The 16,051-nt window shown below is 52.5% G+C and overlaps 1 protein-coding gene across 7 annotated transcripts in view; it reads left to right on the top strand.

Moving 5' to 3' along the window:
- Positions 1-333: 333 nt before the first annotated feature.
- Positions 334-16,051, top strand: part of Tfdp1 (transcription factor Dp-1) — a 38,408-nt gene continuing 22,690 nt past the window's right edge. The window contains exons 1-2 of one of the 7 annotated variants that reach the window (XM_032918633.1): positions 334-380; positions 1,185-1,259. In XM_032918633.1, the coding sequence (XP_032774524.1) occupies positions 1,248-1,259 (12 nt within the window). In that variant the 5' untranslated portion in view covers positions 334-380; positions 1,185-1,247. Of the gene's footprint in view, positions 493-540; positions 719-1,006; positions 1,260-16,051 lie in introns of those variants that run through there. The other 6 variants (XM_032918640.1, XM_032918637.1, XM_032918635.1 and 3 more) reach the window with 6 other exon arrangements.

The raw sequence follows: 16,051 nt of genomic DNA, 5'->3' as shown, positions 1-16,051 counted from the left end.
CACACACACATACACACAGAGGCAGACACGTGGCCCTCTTCTCCCTGCGCATGCACACAGACATGCATACAGTTGGCCCTTGGTGTACACACACAGAGGCGCGCACACACGTGGCCTCTCTCCGAGCGCACATGGAGGCGCGCGCAGCGCTTTTCAGCGTCGGCGGCCGCCACACGCGCACGCGCGCACAGGTCCCTCCCCTATCCCAGGGCGGGTAGCACCGGCGAGAGGCGCGGGAGATGAGCGGCGGGAGGAGGAGGAGGAGGAGGAGGACGCCGAAGGCGCGAAAAGGCGCGCAGGCGCGCTGCGCGGAGCGGGCCCGCCGCCGCCCACGTCACCGCGCCGCGCGCACGTCACGCCGGCCCGACGCTCGGCCCAGGGTGAGCCCGCGTCCCGGCGCCGCTGGCTCAGGCAGGGACCGCCGGGGCCGGACCTCCGGGCCGGCGCCCCCGCGCCCCGTCGTCCGCCCCGCGCGCCCCGCCGGCCAGCCAGGTGTGGCGGGGGGCACCGGCCGGTCGCGGCGGGGGGCGCGGGCTGGCGCGCGGCCCTGTTCCCGCCCCAGCCCGGTTCCCGCGTCCGGTCGCATCCCGCCCGCCGCCCAGCCTCAGCCCGGGGTCGGCCTCGACGCGGCGTGGCGTGGGCGGCAGGCAGGGGTCCTGGCCACCCTCCGGCTCTGTCCGCGCCAGCGCGCGAGGCTGGTGGCCGGGCCTAGTGACAGGTGGGGCGGCCGGGCGGCCGGGAGCCCACCTGTCAGAGTGGTCGGCGGCACCTCGGGGTCTTGGGCAGCCCCGGGGCCTGCTGCAGCCCGGGCAGAACCACGCAGTGTCGTGTGCCTAAGTGGGGGGCCTTGTGACTCGGTGGGGCCTGTGGTCAGGCGGGGCCCGCGTGCCCAGGTGGGGTGAGCCTGACGGCTGCGCCTCGCTCCGCCAAGGGGCCGGGGTCTGGCCCCTCTGCGGGTGGGAGCTGCTGGTGCCCGCAGGGAGCATTTCCATTTGGAGAGGTGACTTAAAATCCCTGTGTGGGACCTGCTTGGCTAGCTCTCCTGTTGGGATTGTGCAAGAAAGGCCCCTGCTGCCTGGAGGCCTGCCTCGTGCTGGTGGGGAGATGTTTCCTTTGAAATGCGATGTGCGTTAAACTTCTTTTTTTCATTCTCATTCATTACTCGTCCCCTTCCTTTTTACCAGATAAGTCCGGTTTCTTCTGTGGAGGGTACGCAGTTAAAGCCTTGATTTCCTGGATCTGGTAACATGGCAAAAGATGTAAGTATGAGTTCTGCATGCTGCAGACATGTTAGCATAGCTCGCTGCAGTTCTCTCCCTTTATTTGAGAGTGGCCATACCTGCGTGGCAGTGGTTTGCTCAGACATTTTACAGGCAGGAGCTGGGATGGAGGTGAGGGATGGCCAGTCAGTAGGTGGGTGCCTCCCCTCCGCACAAATGTTCTTTGTCATCTGAAGCCTGGCACGTTTTTTTTTTTTCTTTGTGGTTAAGATGATGATGTCTGGATTTTTCTTTAATCTATCTAAACCGCTTGAATACAAAACTTGTGTTTGAATACATCTCCCAGTTGAAATGAACGTGTGAGGGGGGTATTGTTTTGCTAGTGGGTTTCCACGAAGGAGAGCTGTCAGCATGCAACTTACGATGCATTATGCATGAAACTTAACTTGTTTTATGTAGTATGTAAGACCGTAATTCCGCTTTGATGGGTTGAATCCCAACTACTTGTTTGGGCACATTTTTCTCTCAGAAAGATGACGTTTGGTGGTTAATGAAACACGGTGGAAACGCTGGTTGGTTAAGCTGTGTATTTACTACAAAGCTACTGAGCGTTTGAAATTTCTTTTTTGAAACAGGTACTGACAGTTAGGCTTTTAGGGTGCACAAATACAGTCTGTGATGCTGGTCACATACATGTTCGCAGTATTACTTTAACTCCCTCCAACACTGATCGTGCCTGTGCCAGTGTTTCAGCATTCACTGCCCTTTGACTATTAGATGAGTGTATTTTTCTGTGCAGCCTTGAAAATGCAGGCAGATATACCACATCAGCTAGACTTGTGCCCAGGTGCACTGAAACTGTGGCGCAGGTACCAAGTCTTGTCCTGACTTAGAGGCCCAAGGATTCAGTCATGCCTAGTGGCCCACCCGGATCAGACAGTGCCCGTCTTACGGTCATCAAGCACTGGACCTGCTCTTGGGAGTCGAGTTCCACCCTGAGAGACCGTGTGTAGGTCACCTGAAGTCACAGCTGTATGTGGCGTGGGGCTCGATTTCGCTATGTCTGTTGTTTGCCTGCCTCCACGTCCTGACTTCCCCCCCCCCCGCGTGTGCCTAAGGAGAGACGTGCCGCTCAGTGCGTGCCCACAAAGTAGCTAGGTCTGGTAAACGGTGTGTAAGCAGGGCACTGGCTCCCGTGCCTTCGTTGAGACCGCATGGCCTGGTGTGGTTTCGGGGATCATTGCATCTTCTTCAGTGATCTTCAGTGAGTCAGCATGCTCCAAGTCCTGTCACCTCAGTTTTGCATCATGCACTCCTGTGTGCTGTGTCCCTGGGGAAGGGGGGGGGGGTAGACACCGTGATGGCAAGTGGTCAGGATGTCCTATCCAGTGGAGAGTGTGAGGCCAGCTGGTTTGGGGTTAGCCATTGTGGTATGGTGAGGCCAGTGCTGTGATTGGGTAAGAGCGCTGCTGCTTTGTCCCTCCACAAGTGCGCACAGACCTGGGCAGAGGCGAAGCGGCTCCCCTGTTCTCTGACTAGAAGTGGGGGTTGCAGGGTTGGGCCTTCCCTGTGCTTTTTCAGTAGGATGCAGTATTGGGGTTTGGAAAGGGACTTTGTAACCTGTGCTGAAGGGAAGGAAAGAGGCACCACTGGAGCTGTGTAAGCACTTGATGCTTAAGACGAACTCTGGCTGTAAAGTGCACTGTCGACATGGGGCTCGGAAGGCCATGACGCTGGCGAGAACAGAGGGGCAAAAGTCACGCTCTAGGTCTCAGAAAGGGCAGACAGAAGACAAATGGCTTAGGGGCTTTTCTGCCCCTGCTGGTGCCCAGGCAGAGCAGCGAGTATGTTGGGCTCCCTGTGGACTGTGGGCTATGGAATGGGGCAGGCAGTTGTCAGTGAACAGGATGGGGCTGGCAGGAGCTGGCAGATGAGCAGTGGTAGAGGGGTGGTCTGTGCCTGCAGGTACTCAGGGTCTTTCCTGTGGTACTGTAGACCGTTCATGGGGACAGCATGTGTGCAGGTTGGGCCATGAGAACCCTGCAGTGGGAAGAAGCTAGAGAGGCCTGATACGAGCCGGTGTGTCTTCATGCACAAGGTCGGGGCTGACGCTCGCTGCCTGGGGAGCTGAGCTGTCTCACTAGGAAGATAGTGTTCTTGAATTTGTCAATCATCAGAAAAGCTCATCCGCAGAGATGTGCCTAGAGGAGTGTTTCCTAGGCGATGATACTGACAGTGAAGGTTAACCATCAAGTCCATCCCTTGTCAACCTGACAACAGACCCACCATTTTGAATCTTAACATTCCATCCTTGGTCCTCAGAGGCTCATCTCCTAAGGCAAAATCCTTTTAGTCCATTGGTAGGAGCCTCCAAATCTTAACATCTCTAACGTTGTTCCAGAACCGTAAGTCTGGGGCCGTGGAGACAGTGCACATGCCAGACCTCAGTACTTGAGTTACCTATGACTGACTTACGTGGTAGACGGAGAGAGCTGACTCCCATCAGTTTTTCTCTGATTTCCCTGTGTTCTCTGTGCACACGCGTGCGCGCGCACACCCCAATAAATCAGTGTAATAAAACAAAGTGGAGAGGTGGCTCTGAAAGACACAGATTGTTCTTTCAGAAGATGCGATTCCCAGAGTCTTCATCAAACAGCTCATAACTGCCCTCGGTCTCAGCTCCTGGGGATCTGACGCCTCTGGGCTCTCTGGCATCCATATGGCATTCTCATATAGATTCATACGTGTGCACATGCACACATACAGAAATAAAAAAGATAAATCCTAAAGATTTTTTTTAAAGGCAGATTTGTTCTTTCTCAAGACTCAGTAGCAGAGGCTAGACCAATGCAGAACCAGAATTCAGCAGGGCAGGCACCAACCCTGGCAACTCCTGGGCCTTTTGTCTTGGGCTTGTAATGGAACCCTCTGGGCTGTGGCAGACTTGGGCAGGCAGCCTTGCCCCTCTAGGCCCGTGCCTGTAGCACTTGAGGCCTCTCCGGCCAGCTCCAGTCTCTGCTTGCAGCTTTCCCTGGCAAATGTTCCTTGGTCTGGTCCTGAGAGGTTCTGCATCTTGAGGTCTCCATTGTGGCTTAGGCTTTACCTTCCCAGCTTCATGCACGGGTCTCTCTGCCTCTTGGCAAAAACGTCCTCAGGACAGTGTCAAGTTCTGCTGCCATCCTGAGACAGTGGCCCTTCCATGGCTCCAGTGGCCTTTGGTATCTCGTCAGCTAAACTTGGGAAAACACTTCCCTAAGCGGTTGTTTTCTCTCGATGGTGTGCTTAGTTCAAGATCCCTCTTTCAAGTGAGTTTTCATCTTAAAGGGTGTGTGCGTGCACGCAGGCATGCGCTCTCATGAGAACAAATAGGGCACCTTTGTGGGATTGTTTCTCCCTTGTCTCTCACGGCGATTCTGGGGACTGAAGTCAGGTTGTAGACTTGCTTTTACCTCCCAGCCATCTTGTCTGGAGCTGGCATTTACAGCGGTTGGACCTTTCAGTGAGCGAACCTTGCCCTTGGCATGCTGTTCTTTTTCTTTTCTTTCTTTTCTCAGGTGTTTCGAGACAATTTTTCTGTGTTAGCCCTAGCTGTCCTGGAACTCACTCTGTAGACCAGGCTGACTTTGAACTCAGATCTGCCTGCCTCTGCCTCCCAAGTGCTGAGGCCCTAAAGGCCTGTGGCACCCAGCCTTGAGGATGCTTTTCTTGCCTCAGTGTGAGATTTCCCCTTCGTTGTAGATGCTTTGTATCTTCCTTATGTGCAGCTTTAAACTCATGCATGCTACCCACCTGTGTGCTCCGTTTTACCACCTAAGAGCAGTAAGCAGTAACCATGCCACAGCCTGGGTGCTGGGCTGGCCTGAAATCTCCACCAGACAGCTTAGTCCGTTATTTTAAATTTAGGCTCACTTAGATTTTAAGGGCATGGGCAGAGCACGGCCAGATGGTTTGCCAGAAGGTGACACAAGTGGCCTCTAGCTCAGTTCCCAATAGAACTCTTGCTCTCCGAAACTTATGAGCCTGGCCTTCAGTGTCCACATTTCCATTGTGTTCTGGTCTTTTCGGATGCTTGTCAGAATGTCCTAGAAGTTTTGCTTAGAGCCTTGCAGGATTCCTTTATATCATAGACCTGCAGATCATGGATCACGGTTACCGTGGAAGTGCCCCATGCCTCAGTTTTCCATGTTAGTCACGTTTCTCATCACTGACAAGAGCGAGCAACTTCAGCGAAGGATTATCTTGGTGAAGGTATGCTGGAGGCAGCCATGGTGTCTGGCTGGTCACGTGTGCACAGTCAGAAAGCAGAGATGAGTGTGGGTGTCGGCTGGCTGCCTTCTCTGTCCCTCCGCATTTAGTGTAGGTCCCAGACCATAGGACGGATGGTGCTACTCACAGTCAGGGCAGGTCCTCCCGGAAAAGGCTCCCACAGAGTCCAGAGGAGGGCTCACGTGGCATTCCGAATCCAGTCAGCCTCACGGGGAAGTGAACTGTCACAGTTCAGACAGCTCCCGCACTGTTGGTGCCCAGTTTGTTCCCTCGACTGCTTTAGAACTGGGGACAGTTGCCACTGAGCAGGTGGATTCAGATGGGAGAGAAACTTTACCACGGTGCAGAGCAGCAGTGCCTGCCTGCCTGCCTGCCTGCCTGCCTGCCTGCCGCAGCCTCTGTCCGTGGACTGAGGCAGCAAAGGCCACTTGCTTCAGCTTCCTGTGCCAGAATGTCTACTTGTGATGTTGAGGAGGGGTAGAGAACAGGACGGATGCGTGGTCTGCCGGGTTTCCATGTTCCAGGCTCTTCATAGTGAGGGGAGCGATGCTGGGCTGCACAGGGCCAGGTTCCAGCAGCTCATGCTCAGAGTAGTTTGTTCAGGAGGGCCCGTTGACGGTAGCATTCTGGGAAGGGGGAGACTGGACTCTCAGGTGTGTAAGTACCTGGCCCTCTCGCCGTGAACATTGCTGGGGTTCTTCGGCTTCTAGGATCGGTTTTCTCAGATGGTTAAAGAGCCATTGTGAATCCTAGGAACGGTGATTGTGATGTGTGTATACACCTGTATATGTGTGTGCATGCCTGGACACAGGTAGTAGTTAGTGTCTTTGAGGTGTCAGATTTGTTCTAGAAGATGGTACGTCAGAGAGTTGGAAAGCACCCATTTTAACTTAGCCTCTCCAGTAACACTGCTTTAAAAGTCACGGAACTTGCTTAACCCAATCTGTGAAATAATAAATTGCATCTTGTATATGGGGAGTTCCAGGTCAGTTAGAGCTACAAAGCGGGACTGTTGTCTCAAACAAATGAAGAATTTAGAAATGAAAATTTCCTCGCGTTTTCCCTTGGTCTCCCACTTTTGCATCTGTTTATAAATGTGCACGAACATACCTTTAAAACGTTTTTTAAAATGTTACCCATGTTTGCTTACCTGTGCACATGTGCAGATGCCATGTCATCTAGAGGTCAGAGGGCAGCTTTCAGAAAGTAGTTCTTTGTCCAACCATGTGGGTCCTAGAAGCTGAAGTCTGCTCATGGGCTTGGTGTCACAGCACTGGAGGCCGAGCCTGGTGCTCTGCCTCTGCTAGGTTCTGTCACCGAGCTACATTGCCAGCCTTCTTTGTACTTCTGCTTGAGACAGTCTGTGTAGATTGCCCTTCCTGTCCTCGAGTTCAGTCTGTACTCTATCTGGCCTTGAATGGTCCTTATGTTTCGCCCTCCGAGTCCTGGGATCACAGGCTGTTGTCACTCGTGATGCCTGGCTATACTGCTTTATCATGGCCATCATGATTTTCTGAGGCTGGAGCTGGAGAGGTGGCTCAGTGGTTAGGAACACATGCTGCTCCTGCAGAGGACTGAGGTTTGAGTCACAGCACCCACATGGTAGCTCACTGCCATCCTTAACTCCAGGTCCAGGGATCTGGCAGCCTCTTCTGACCTCCACGAGCACCACGCATGCCTGTGGTGTGCAATATTCTCATCTAAAATCATTTTAAGGCTCTCTTAGGCCCAGGTTTGTGTTAGTGGCTGCACATGATTCAGGATGGTGGCGTATCAAACCATTTCAGCTGCTGAGTCTATAAATAATAGACTCTTGTTTGCTTTGCCTTTTAGAAAAAGGGGAGGTTGGAGGCCGTAGGTTCCGCTCCCAGTGTGGGGTGTGCATGTTGTGGAGGTGGGGGGTGTGTTTTGTTTTGTAGGTGTTGGATGTTGAAACCAGGGCCTTGCGTGCACTGAGTGTGTGCTCTAACTCTGGGCAACTGTCTCAGCCCTTGGGACTTAAGATATCTAAGGTTGCCTCTCTTGCTTTAACCCCGCAGTCCTATGTGTGGAAGAAGACAGAAGGGAGAAGCTGGGGGTTGGTCTTCAGCCTCTGCGTGTGTCTTGGTGGCTGAGTACGTCTCTGGCCTGGTATGCTTTGGGTCAGTCCGTTCATTGATTTCTTGCTTTAGAACGTCTTCCAGCAGTCTTGCTGCTCCTACCTCACCTGTGGCTGGAAGACAGGCATCTGCCTGGCATCACCTAGGTAGCCTGAGTGTTGCCGTGTACAGCTTGGTGGGTTCCCTCCATTTGGTGCCTGGTGTGGCCCCCCGTGCACATTCACAGCTGAGGAGGAGGGCAGGTGGAGGACTAAACTCGGGAGCTCTTCTTGGATAGGAAACTGAGGTCAGTGCTGTTAAATTTCTTTGGAGGGTACGGCTTTCAGAGTGCAGTGCAGGGAGGTTTAGGAAAGTGGCAGGGACCAAGACAGCTGAAGTTCTGTGCTGTGGGCCAGCCGCTTCCTGCCCTAGCTATTCCTGTGGTAATTGCTTTCTGTGCCCTAGCCGTCCACCGCTGTACTTCATTCTCCTTCCCAAAGCTGCCCTGTGACACTGGGAAGTGGGACTTAAAGAACCTGGACAGTTAGCTACCTGGCAGCTCTTCCAGGTCGCTGTGCGTTTGGGTCTGTTGTGTAACGAGAAGTATCGTTTGAGTGTCTTCGCAGGAGTTAGGTTCCTGTAGGAAGTTGGTAGGATTTGAGGCTGTGGCAGATCCTTGGCCTAACTGGATCTAGGGATACTAAATCTGTAGTAGTCACCCTGCATGCACATGCACATAACCTTGGAGACAAGGGCTGAGGCCGGGAGAGAGCCCTGAACCCAGCTATACGTGTGTACGTGTGGCAGCAGAATTGAAGGTCACTGGGGTTGGGGGGCCTCTGGGAGGAAGGACGTGTCAACACTGTTGTTTTCTAGGTGAGTACTCACAGGGCTGACGGGGGTCGTTCCTGTCAAAGAAGCTGACTGGGTCTGCCTGTCTGGCTTAGGGTTTGTGCCTGGGAGGAGAAGTGGACACGAGGGCCTCACCATGCTGGTCAAGAGCTCTGACTCCTGAAGGGCTCTCCTTACACAGTGCTCATGATTCCTCCTGATCCTGGCGCCTTCTGCATCCTAACCTTGTTTAGTTAGAATTCATGTGGGTCTTCTGTTTTGCTGGCTCTTGGTATGCTAGCCCATTCCTCTCCCTTCTCCAGACTGTAGGAAGTTCACATCTTATTAATATTTGAGTTTATTGAGTTTATTTCCCAGCCATCAGATAGTTTTAATAAAGGTTTTAGATTCTCCCTGAGGACATGGATTCTTGCTGCCCATTGGGGGTGGGAGCTGCCGTGGTCGTTTCTTCAGAGCTCTCTCAGCCTGGGCCATGGCTTTCAGACCTGTCCTACTCTGGACATGCTAACTTGCTCTCTCTAAACCTGTCCCCCATCTGAACATTTCTGCCTGCTCTCTAGGAAGGGAGCCTCTGCTCCATGGACCCTCTGGTAATCTTGGATGACTTAGCTTCTTCCTCACGTATCCAAACCCCACCAGATCTTGATGCTGGGAAGAGAAATACATCGATTGCTTCATCCAGTTAATCAGGATTCAAGTGGTACTGAAGGAATCAGAAAGGCCAGTAGTGGACATCTGGGGTCATTCCCCAGGTTGCTATGGGATACAGTGCGTGATCTTTTGTTGTTGTTGTTTGTTTTGTTTTGTTTTGTTTTTCATAAAGACTATACAATCTTTGGGTAAAGATTGTGACATTTTATGTGTATGGATGTTTTTCCTGCGTGTATACAAGTGCACTATTACGTGCCTGGTACCTGTGTGGGCCAGAAGAGGGCACTGGCTGCCCCTCAGACAGAGCCGTAGGTGGTTGTGATCTGCCGTGTGGGTGCCGGGAACCAAGTGCAGGCTTAGTAAGTGTTTTTACCCGAGCCTTCTCTCCGGCCCTTCCACAGGCACACATGTGACAACCCCCAGAGGTGTTTGGATGTGTCCACATGCCTCGCGGTCTTACGCCAGTGCACTCACACTGTTTCTTGATGTTCTAGTCAGGATTTTGCCCTAGGCCTTTTCCTGTCAGCAAATAGGAGCAGGTGGTTGGTACTCTTTATTTAATTTATTTATTTATTTATTTATTTTTTTGGTTTGGTTTTCGAGCTAAGGATTCCCCTGCATCAGCCTTCCTGACGCCAAGATTACTAGTGTGTACTGTCACCACTGGCTCTAATAACGTGTGTGTGTGTGTGTGTGTGTGTGTGTGTGTGTGTGTGTGTGTGTGTGTGTGTGTGTGTGTACGCGCGTACATGCATCTGTCACACCTGTGTAGAGGCTGGATGTCTGCTTCTATCTTACCTTTTTTTCCAGACAGAATCTCACTATGCCGAGTTGGAACTTGCTGTGTAAACTAGGCTAGCCTTGAACTCAGAGATCAGCCTGTCTCTGCCTCTTGAGTGCTGGGGTTAAAAGCATGCATGACTGTACCTGGCCTAGCACCTTATGAGATAGCCTTTCATTTTACCTGGAGTTTACTCACTAGCTGTAGACTTGGCTGGCCGTCAGGGTCTTCCTGTGCCTACCTCAGTGGGATCTGGGAATTCAGTCCTCAGGCTTGCATGGCAAACGGTGTGGAAACTTGTGGAAGCTAGTTAGTCACCTGGATATGTCATCTTTTCCTGGAGGTCTTCAGGTTGGCCTGCGTTAGGTGCCTAATCACATGTCCTTTCCGATGAAGGAGCTGGAGTGGTTAATGTCTGACATGGATCAGAGCCCTCTTTCTTTCTCCATTTAGTCTTTGAGATCTTTGAGGTTGCCCAGGCTGGCCTTGAACTCCTGGCCTCAATCATCCTACCACTTCTGGTATAGCTAGGACTTTAGGTATATGCCATTGTGCCTGGCTTCTGTGTTTTTTTAATGGTTCTTTTTGTGATTCTGGGGATTGAACTCGGGGGCTTTTGCATGAGTTGGGCAAGCATTTACGTGCCTCTTTTAATAAGAAATGTTTATTTGACCAATTTTCTGCCATTTTCAAATGCTGTTTCTGCCTTCACCCTTGAGTCATCGTCTGTTTGGCACTTGCAGAGGGCATGGCTTCACGCTTTCCTGAGTGAGGTGTCAGGGTCCTGATAGCAGAACTTTTTCGTACACTTTCAGGTGTCTGCAAGGCCTAGTTTGGGGAGTTCCAACTCAGGACAGCTTCTTTGAGGCCTTGGGGCCGCAGTTCCATTTGAGTCTTTGAGTTGGGGATCCCCTTGGGCCTTTGAGTTGGGGATCCCCTCAGCTCCTTTCCTGTTGACCTCAGCATGGATGCTCTTGCGCAGCCTCTTTGTCCTCGTCCTCGCTGTTTTCCACGGGGAGCATGTTTGTGATGTTGCTCCACGTGTGGTGCCTTTGTGCTGTGGCCCGCAGCTCTGGCACAGACCTGGTGAAGACCTAGATGGCTCAGAGGGCTGGGCCCCATGGTTATCCAGAATCTACAGCTCCTTCGCTCCGTAGGTTTGGAGCTAGGGGTTGGTTTGTCTGAAGGAGAATTTTGGCTGGCGTAGGGTGGCCTGAGCCTCTAGAAAGACTCATTGTCCTGGTGGGGGGTTCTGCTGTCTGACTGGAGGGAGGATACCCTTAGTTTCAAAGGCATTGGCTCAGGCAACTCGTCAGGAGAACAGGACAGACAGACAGACATGTGGGTGCAGTGAACTCAGAACTCTCTTCTGCTAGACATGCTTGTCAGAAGGCAGTTGGTGGGTCAGCCCATGCACAGGCACAGGTGACCTCCAGAGGTGACAGTGGCTCCTAGAAGGCTGGCTTTCCAGATAGAGCCTGTGTCAGGCTCTACTCAGGTACCTCAGGGCTGCACAGTTCCAGCTAGGCAGGCCTGTTGTCCAGCATTGCGGGAGTTAGGAAAATACCAGAGTATGGTTTCAGGAATCACACTGTCTGTTGCTGTGGGGGGACGTCTTTCAGGTTGACAGTGCATTAAGAGGGTAATAAGGCGTCACTCTCTAAGAGGATGATGGCCACCAGTGCTGCGCGCCCGGTTGCTGGAGTGTGGGTGTTGGGGAAGCTGCTCCTGAAGAGCACCCTCTGGCCATGGTATGCAGTTCTGTGCACCTCTGGGGAGAGTCCCCTTGGATGAGCCCTGGGCTGCGGCTGGGGGCAGCAGTAGCCCAGGGCATCTCTGCTTTCAGTTTGCATCTGCTATGCACAACTGCAGGGCTGTGGTTACGGTCACTGGTGGTGAGCACTCTGGGCTGTCCTGTTTGTGAAAGCTGGCTATTGGCAAGCACCAGCAGCATTTGGTAAATGAACAGAGTAACGTGTAGGTCTGGTGATTGCTGTTGGTGAGTTGGCCGTCCATCCTTGACTTCTGGAAGGGGTGGTTGTGGTCATCGTGGTCATTATCTGCTGCTGTTTGTACTACAGGCCTGCCTAGAGCGGGACAGAAGAGACAGCCAGTGTCAGTGGGTGTGTTTTTAAAGAAAGGTTAATGTTCTCTCCCTGGAAGTTGGCTGGGCTCTCTAGCTTAAAGGTACTATGGGAGAGCAAAGACCAGTGTAATTGCTTGGATGTCTGATGCACTGAGAGAAAGGGGGCAGAGGGGTGGAGAGGTGCTGAGGACCTTGTGAGTCATGTTGCCACCGACTGGGTGCCACTCTATAGCCCTGGGTGTACCTGGGGTGACACTGGAAATGCTGTGACCTCTAGAGTATGTGGTTGGTGCTCACTGCTGTTCTCTGCCACATTCCATCACAGTAGCATCTGGCCTCTCAGTGCTCTGCTGTGGCCCTAGTTTGGGAGGGGAGGGGAGCTGCAGCAGGTCTTCTCTATGATGCCCTTCCCCCTGGAGTCAGGAATGACAAGCACAGAAGGGTCTGTCTCGCGTGGCAGCCACTCTTGCTGTTGTGCTGTGTGGCAGTGTCACAGTCCACCTAATGAGTGGAATCTGCATCAGTGACTTTCTGTTCCAGGGAAGGCTAAGGATGTTTTCTGCTCTCTGCTGTCTTGTTGTCATTGCCGTGGTCGGTCTGTTTGCCTCACTGTTGTTCGTAAGCACCTCCGGGCAGGGTGGATCCAGCTGCTGGAGTGTATGCACATGAGTAGGACCATGCATTCTGGTCATAGAATCCCAGAGCTATGGTGTGCAGTGTCCTCCCTATGCAAGCCTAGACCTGTTCAGGTCCTTTCCAGATATGGAGGCTTTAGTCACCTGGTGCTGTACGATAGACATCCTCACAAGCGAGTGGCTTAAAGTGCCAGTGTCCGTACATCTATGGCCTTGTGCCTCTGTAGGTCAGGATTGAGTGTTGTGACTGGGAACGTCTGTCTTGTGATTGAGCACTGACAGATTTGAAGCTGCCTGGAGTCTCATTGACTTCTGAGACAGGAATCTCCCCTGTCTGCCACAGGCCGCTCACGCATTCTTGTGACCAGGCTGCCTGCTTCCCAGAGAGAACATGCTGACTGCAAAGGTCGCACTAGCATTTCAGCTGCCTGTGCTATAGAGTTCAGTCCAGTCAGGCGAGGAGGATGGGAGACATCTGTCCCAGTCCATTTGAGCGCTGTAATAAAGATGTAATGAAATCTACTTGCAAACCCAAGATCAGAGGCAGATTTGGTGCTTAGCAATGGCTTACTGCTGCCCTTTTTTAAAAAAGTACATTGAAGGTAGATTTATTAAGGAAAATTGAGAAAAAGGGAGGCTCAAGGGAGTAGTTTCTTGTGGTGAAAGGGCAGCAGCTCTCTGGGTGCCTCTTGTAGGACCCTTATCTTATCACAAGGCTCTGTCCCTCAGCTTCACGATGTTCTAAATGTCCTAGCTCTCTACTTGAAGACTGCATTCAACACGTGGATGTGGGAGGCGGACATTTAGGCTGTAGCAGATTCTTCTAGGAGGTTGTGCTCCACTGTGCACTGTGGTCTGGGGTCCTGCCTTAGACGTAGCAAGCTTTCTGGCATGGTCAGCTCTCTACAAGAAGGTTACTGGTCTCTAGTGTCTGCTAGACAGACTGTTGCTGGTCTTCAGATCTCTATGAAGAGAGCCCACACTGGCTTTGTTTTCTAGTTTCCTTTATGGACAGGAGAGCTTGCATTTCCTTTTTGATGTTGACACCCGTGTGTTATGAAAGAGTGGCCTCTGCCCGTGGAACATTGGGACAAGCTGCGGTGTGCCTTAGCTGGCTCCAGGAGCCTTCTGCTGTGTCTTTTGGGTCAGATTTTATCTACTGATCTCAGGCCCCTACTTGAAAGGGAGCTGAGAATAAAGCTGTGTATTTACTGCCGGCTCTGGAAAGCAGCTCGGCGCGAAGCTGTGTCATGAAATCGTACCCAAAAGCCCGTGGTTCTCAACCGAGGGCAGTTTTGCAATCTGGTGAGATACTTTTGTTTGTCATGCTGGGAGGTACAACTGGCAGGTACTGAAAAGTAGTCAGGGGCGTTGAACTCACTGTAGTGAAGGGTAGCCCCTCCAGGTAGCGACCTAGGGGACCCTGTGGGGTACAGGTACACATGGCAGCTTTCTAAGCCAAGTGACAGAAAGGCAGGGCGTCATGGGGGCGGGGGGGCTTACTTGGGATTTGGGGGATACAGTTACTCTTGTTGCAGACATGGATGGATTGCTGGGGGGACAGACTTTAAGTTTGGCAGTCCTCTGCCTCACTGCTTTCTCTTTGCTTTCTCTTGGACCACAGTTTCATGATTACCTTTGAGCTTGATGGCACCAAATTGAGACTTGTGGAGAAAGTCTGCCTGTTCACTACCCTGCACAGGTCCTGCTGGCTATTCCTGGCCAGTGAGCTCTATAAGGCCTGTTTCAGGAAGCAAGGCTGATTTGGAGGACCGACCCTGTTGGGCTCAGGTGAATGGTTAAGCAGACCATCTGAGTCTCTAGCATGTCAAGCTGTAGTGAAGCAGCACCCACAGCTGAGATGGGATGGTGCGTTCCAGTCAAGCCTGAGTGTGACCTTTGAGGGAGGAGGAGCATAGCATAGCTGAGGAACTTCCTGGGTAGCCTGTCTGCCCTGCCTACATCTACCTCAGAGAGGTGATCAGTATCGTGGTGGATGTCAAGCTCGGTTCTGGGGCTGGAGAGATGGCTCAGTGGTTAAGAGTACTGACTGCTTTTCCAGAGGTCCTGAGTTCAATTCCCAACAACCACATGCTGGCTCACAACCATCTGTAATGGGATCCCATGCCACTTCTGGTGAGTCTGAAGACAGCGACAGGGTACTCGTATATAATAAATCAATCAATCTTTTAAAAAACCCAACAACCGGGTTGGGGATTTAGCTCAGTGGTAGAGCGCTTGCCTAGGAAGCTCAAGGCCCTGGGTTCGGTCCCCAGCTCCGAAAAAAAGAATCAAAAAAAAACAAACAAAAAAAAACCCAACAACCTTGGTTCTGTGAGTGTTAACATAATGAAACTTACAGACACAGACATGGTGGTGCTAAATCCCTGCACTGGGTTGTCTCTTAACTGCTGTGTTCCTGGGTAGGACTCCTGTGTGGTGGACCTGAGTTCCACTGAGGTAGACTCTAATGGACAACAGAGGTGATTCAGCCTATACTGTCCACACTTGTCTTTTCTGCCGGTGACAGCAGATGCTGCTGCTTTCCCAGGCCCGCCCCAGGATGCTCTGCCCTGTGCCATATGGGTGGTCAGGAAGGATACCTGAATGCAGCTCTCCTGTAAGAACATAAAAGCCGTGTGTGGGGAGTTGGGCAGTAGTCAGTGGGTGACAGGATGATGAAGCTGGGTAACGCCACGCACCTGCTTGTCCAGCATGGGGGTGAGTCTCCTTCTTGTTCAGATCCAGCCCACTGTGACACACGGAGGTAGATATAGAAGTAATGGTGTGTTGTGACTGTACCAGGAGCCCCACCCCCTCCTAAGCCTATGGTGCTGAGGGAGCCTGGGAAATGAACACTGCTTTGAGCTATAATTGCTAAAACTGGGACTCAGGGTCACTAGACCTGTTCCAAATCTCCAGGCTGCATCTACCTGGGCTGACCTGGTATTCAGCATGCTTTACTCACTGGCCCTGGGGGCTTGACCTTTGCCTCCTAGCATTTCTCTTCCTCCTGGCCTGGCCCACCTGGTGTTAGCCCCAGCCTGCCTCTGTTTAGCCTCCCTAATGCGGCTGGCTTTGGCTTTCAGCTTCAGAACATCTGTTGGCCTTTTCCGCTCAGCTTTAGCATCCTGGTTTACCCACCTGGCTGTGCCCACCTGGCCCTAACCTCTGTGGCCTCAGCCTCTCCTGCATTTCCTTGGTTTGACTCATTGACTGTAGTCATCTGAGCCTGCCAGCCACTCTTCTTTCCTGGCTCTTGGCTGTGGACCTACAGACAAGGCCTCATTCTCCTGCCATTACGCCCGCAGGTCTCACCCATCCTGCTGTAACTTCTCATGCCCATCAGTGGGTTTTAACCTCCTAATCTTCTGTTTGCCCTGGGCTAGGGGACCTTCCCTGCCTGCTGTGTTTCTGATCTCCTGGACTTACTCTACTGGCCGTCCCAACCTGGTCCTCCCAATTTGGCCCTTGTACCTAGA

Source organism: Rattus rattus, chromosome 13 (assembly GCF_011064425.1).
Source record: "Rattus rattus isolate New Zealand chromosome 13, Rrattus_CSIRO_v1, whole genome shotgun sequence".
NCBI lineage: Eukaryota > Metazoa > Chordata > Mammalia > Rodentia > Muridae > Rattus > Rattus rattus.
The sequence above is the reverse complement of the archived record's forward strand: the minus strand, read 5'-3'. Positions and strand labels throughout refer to the sequence as shown.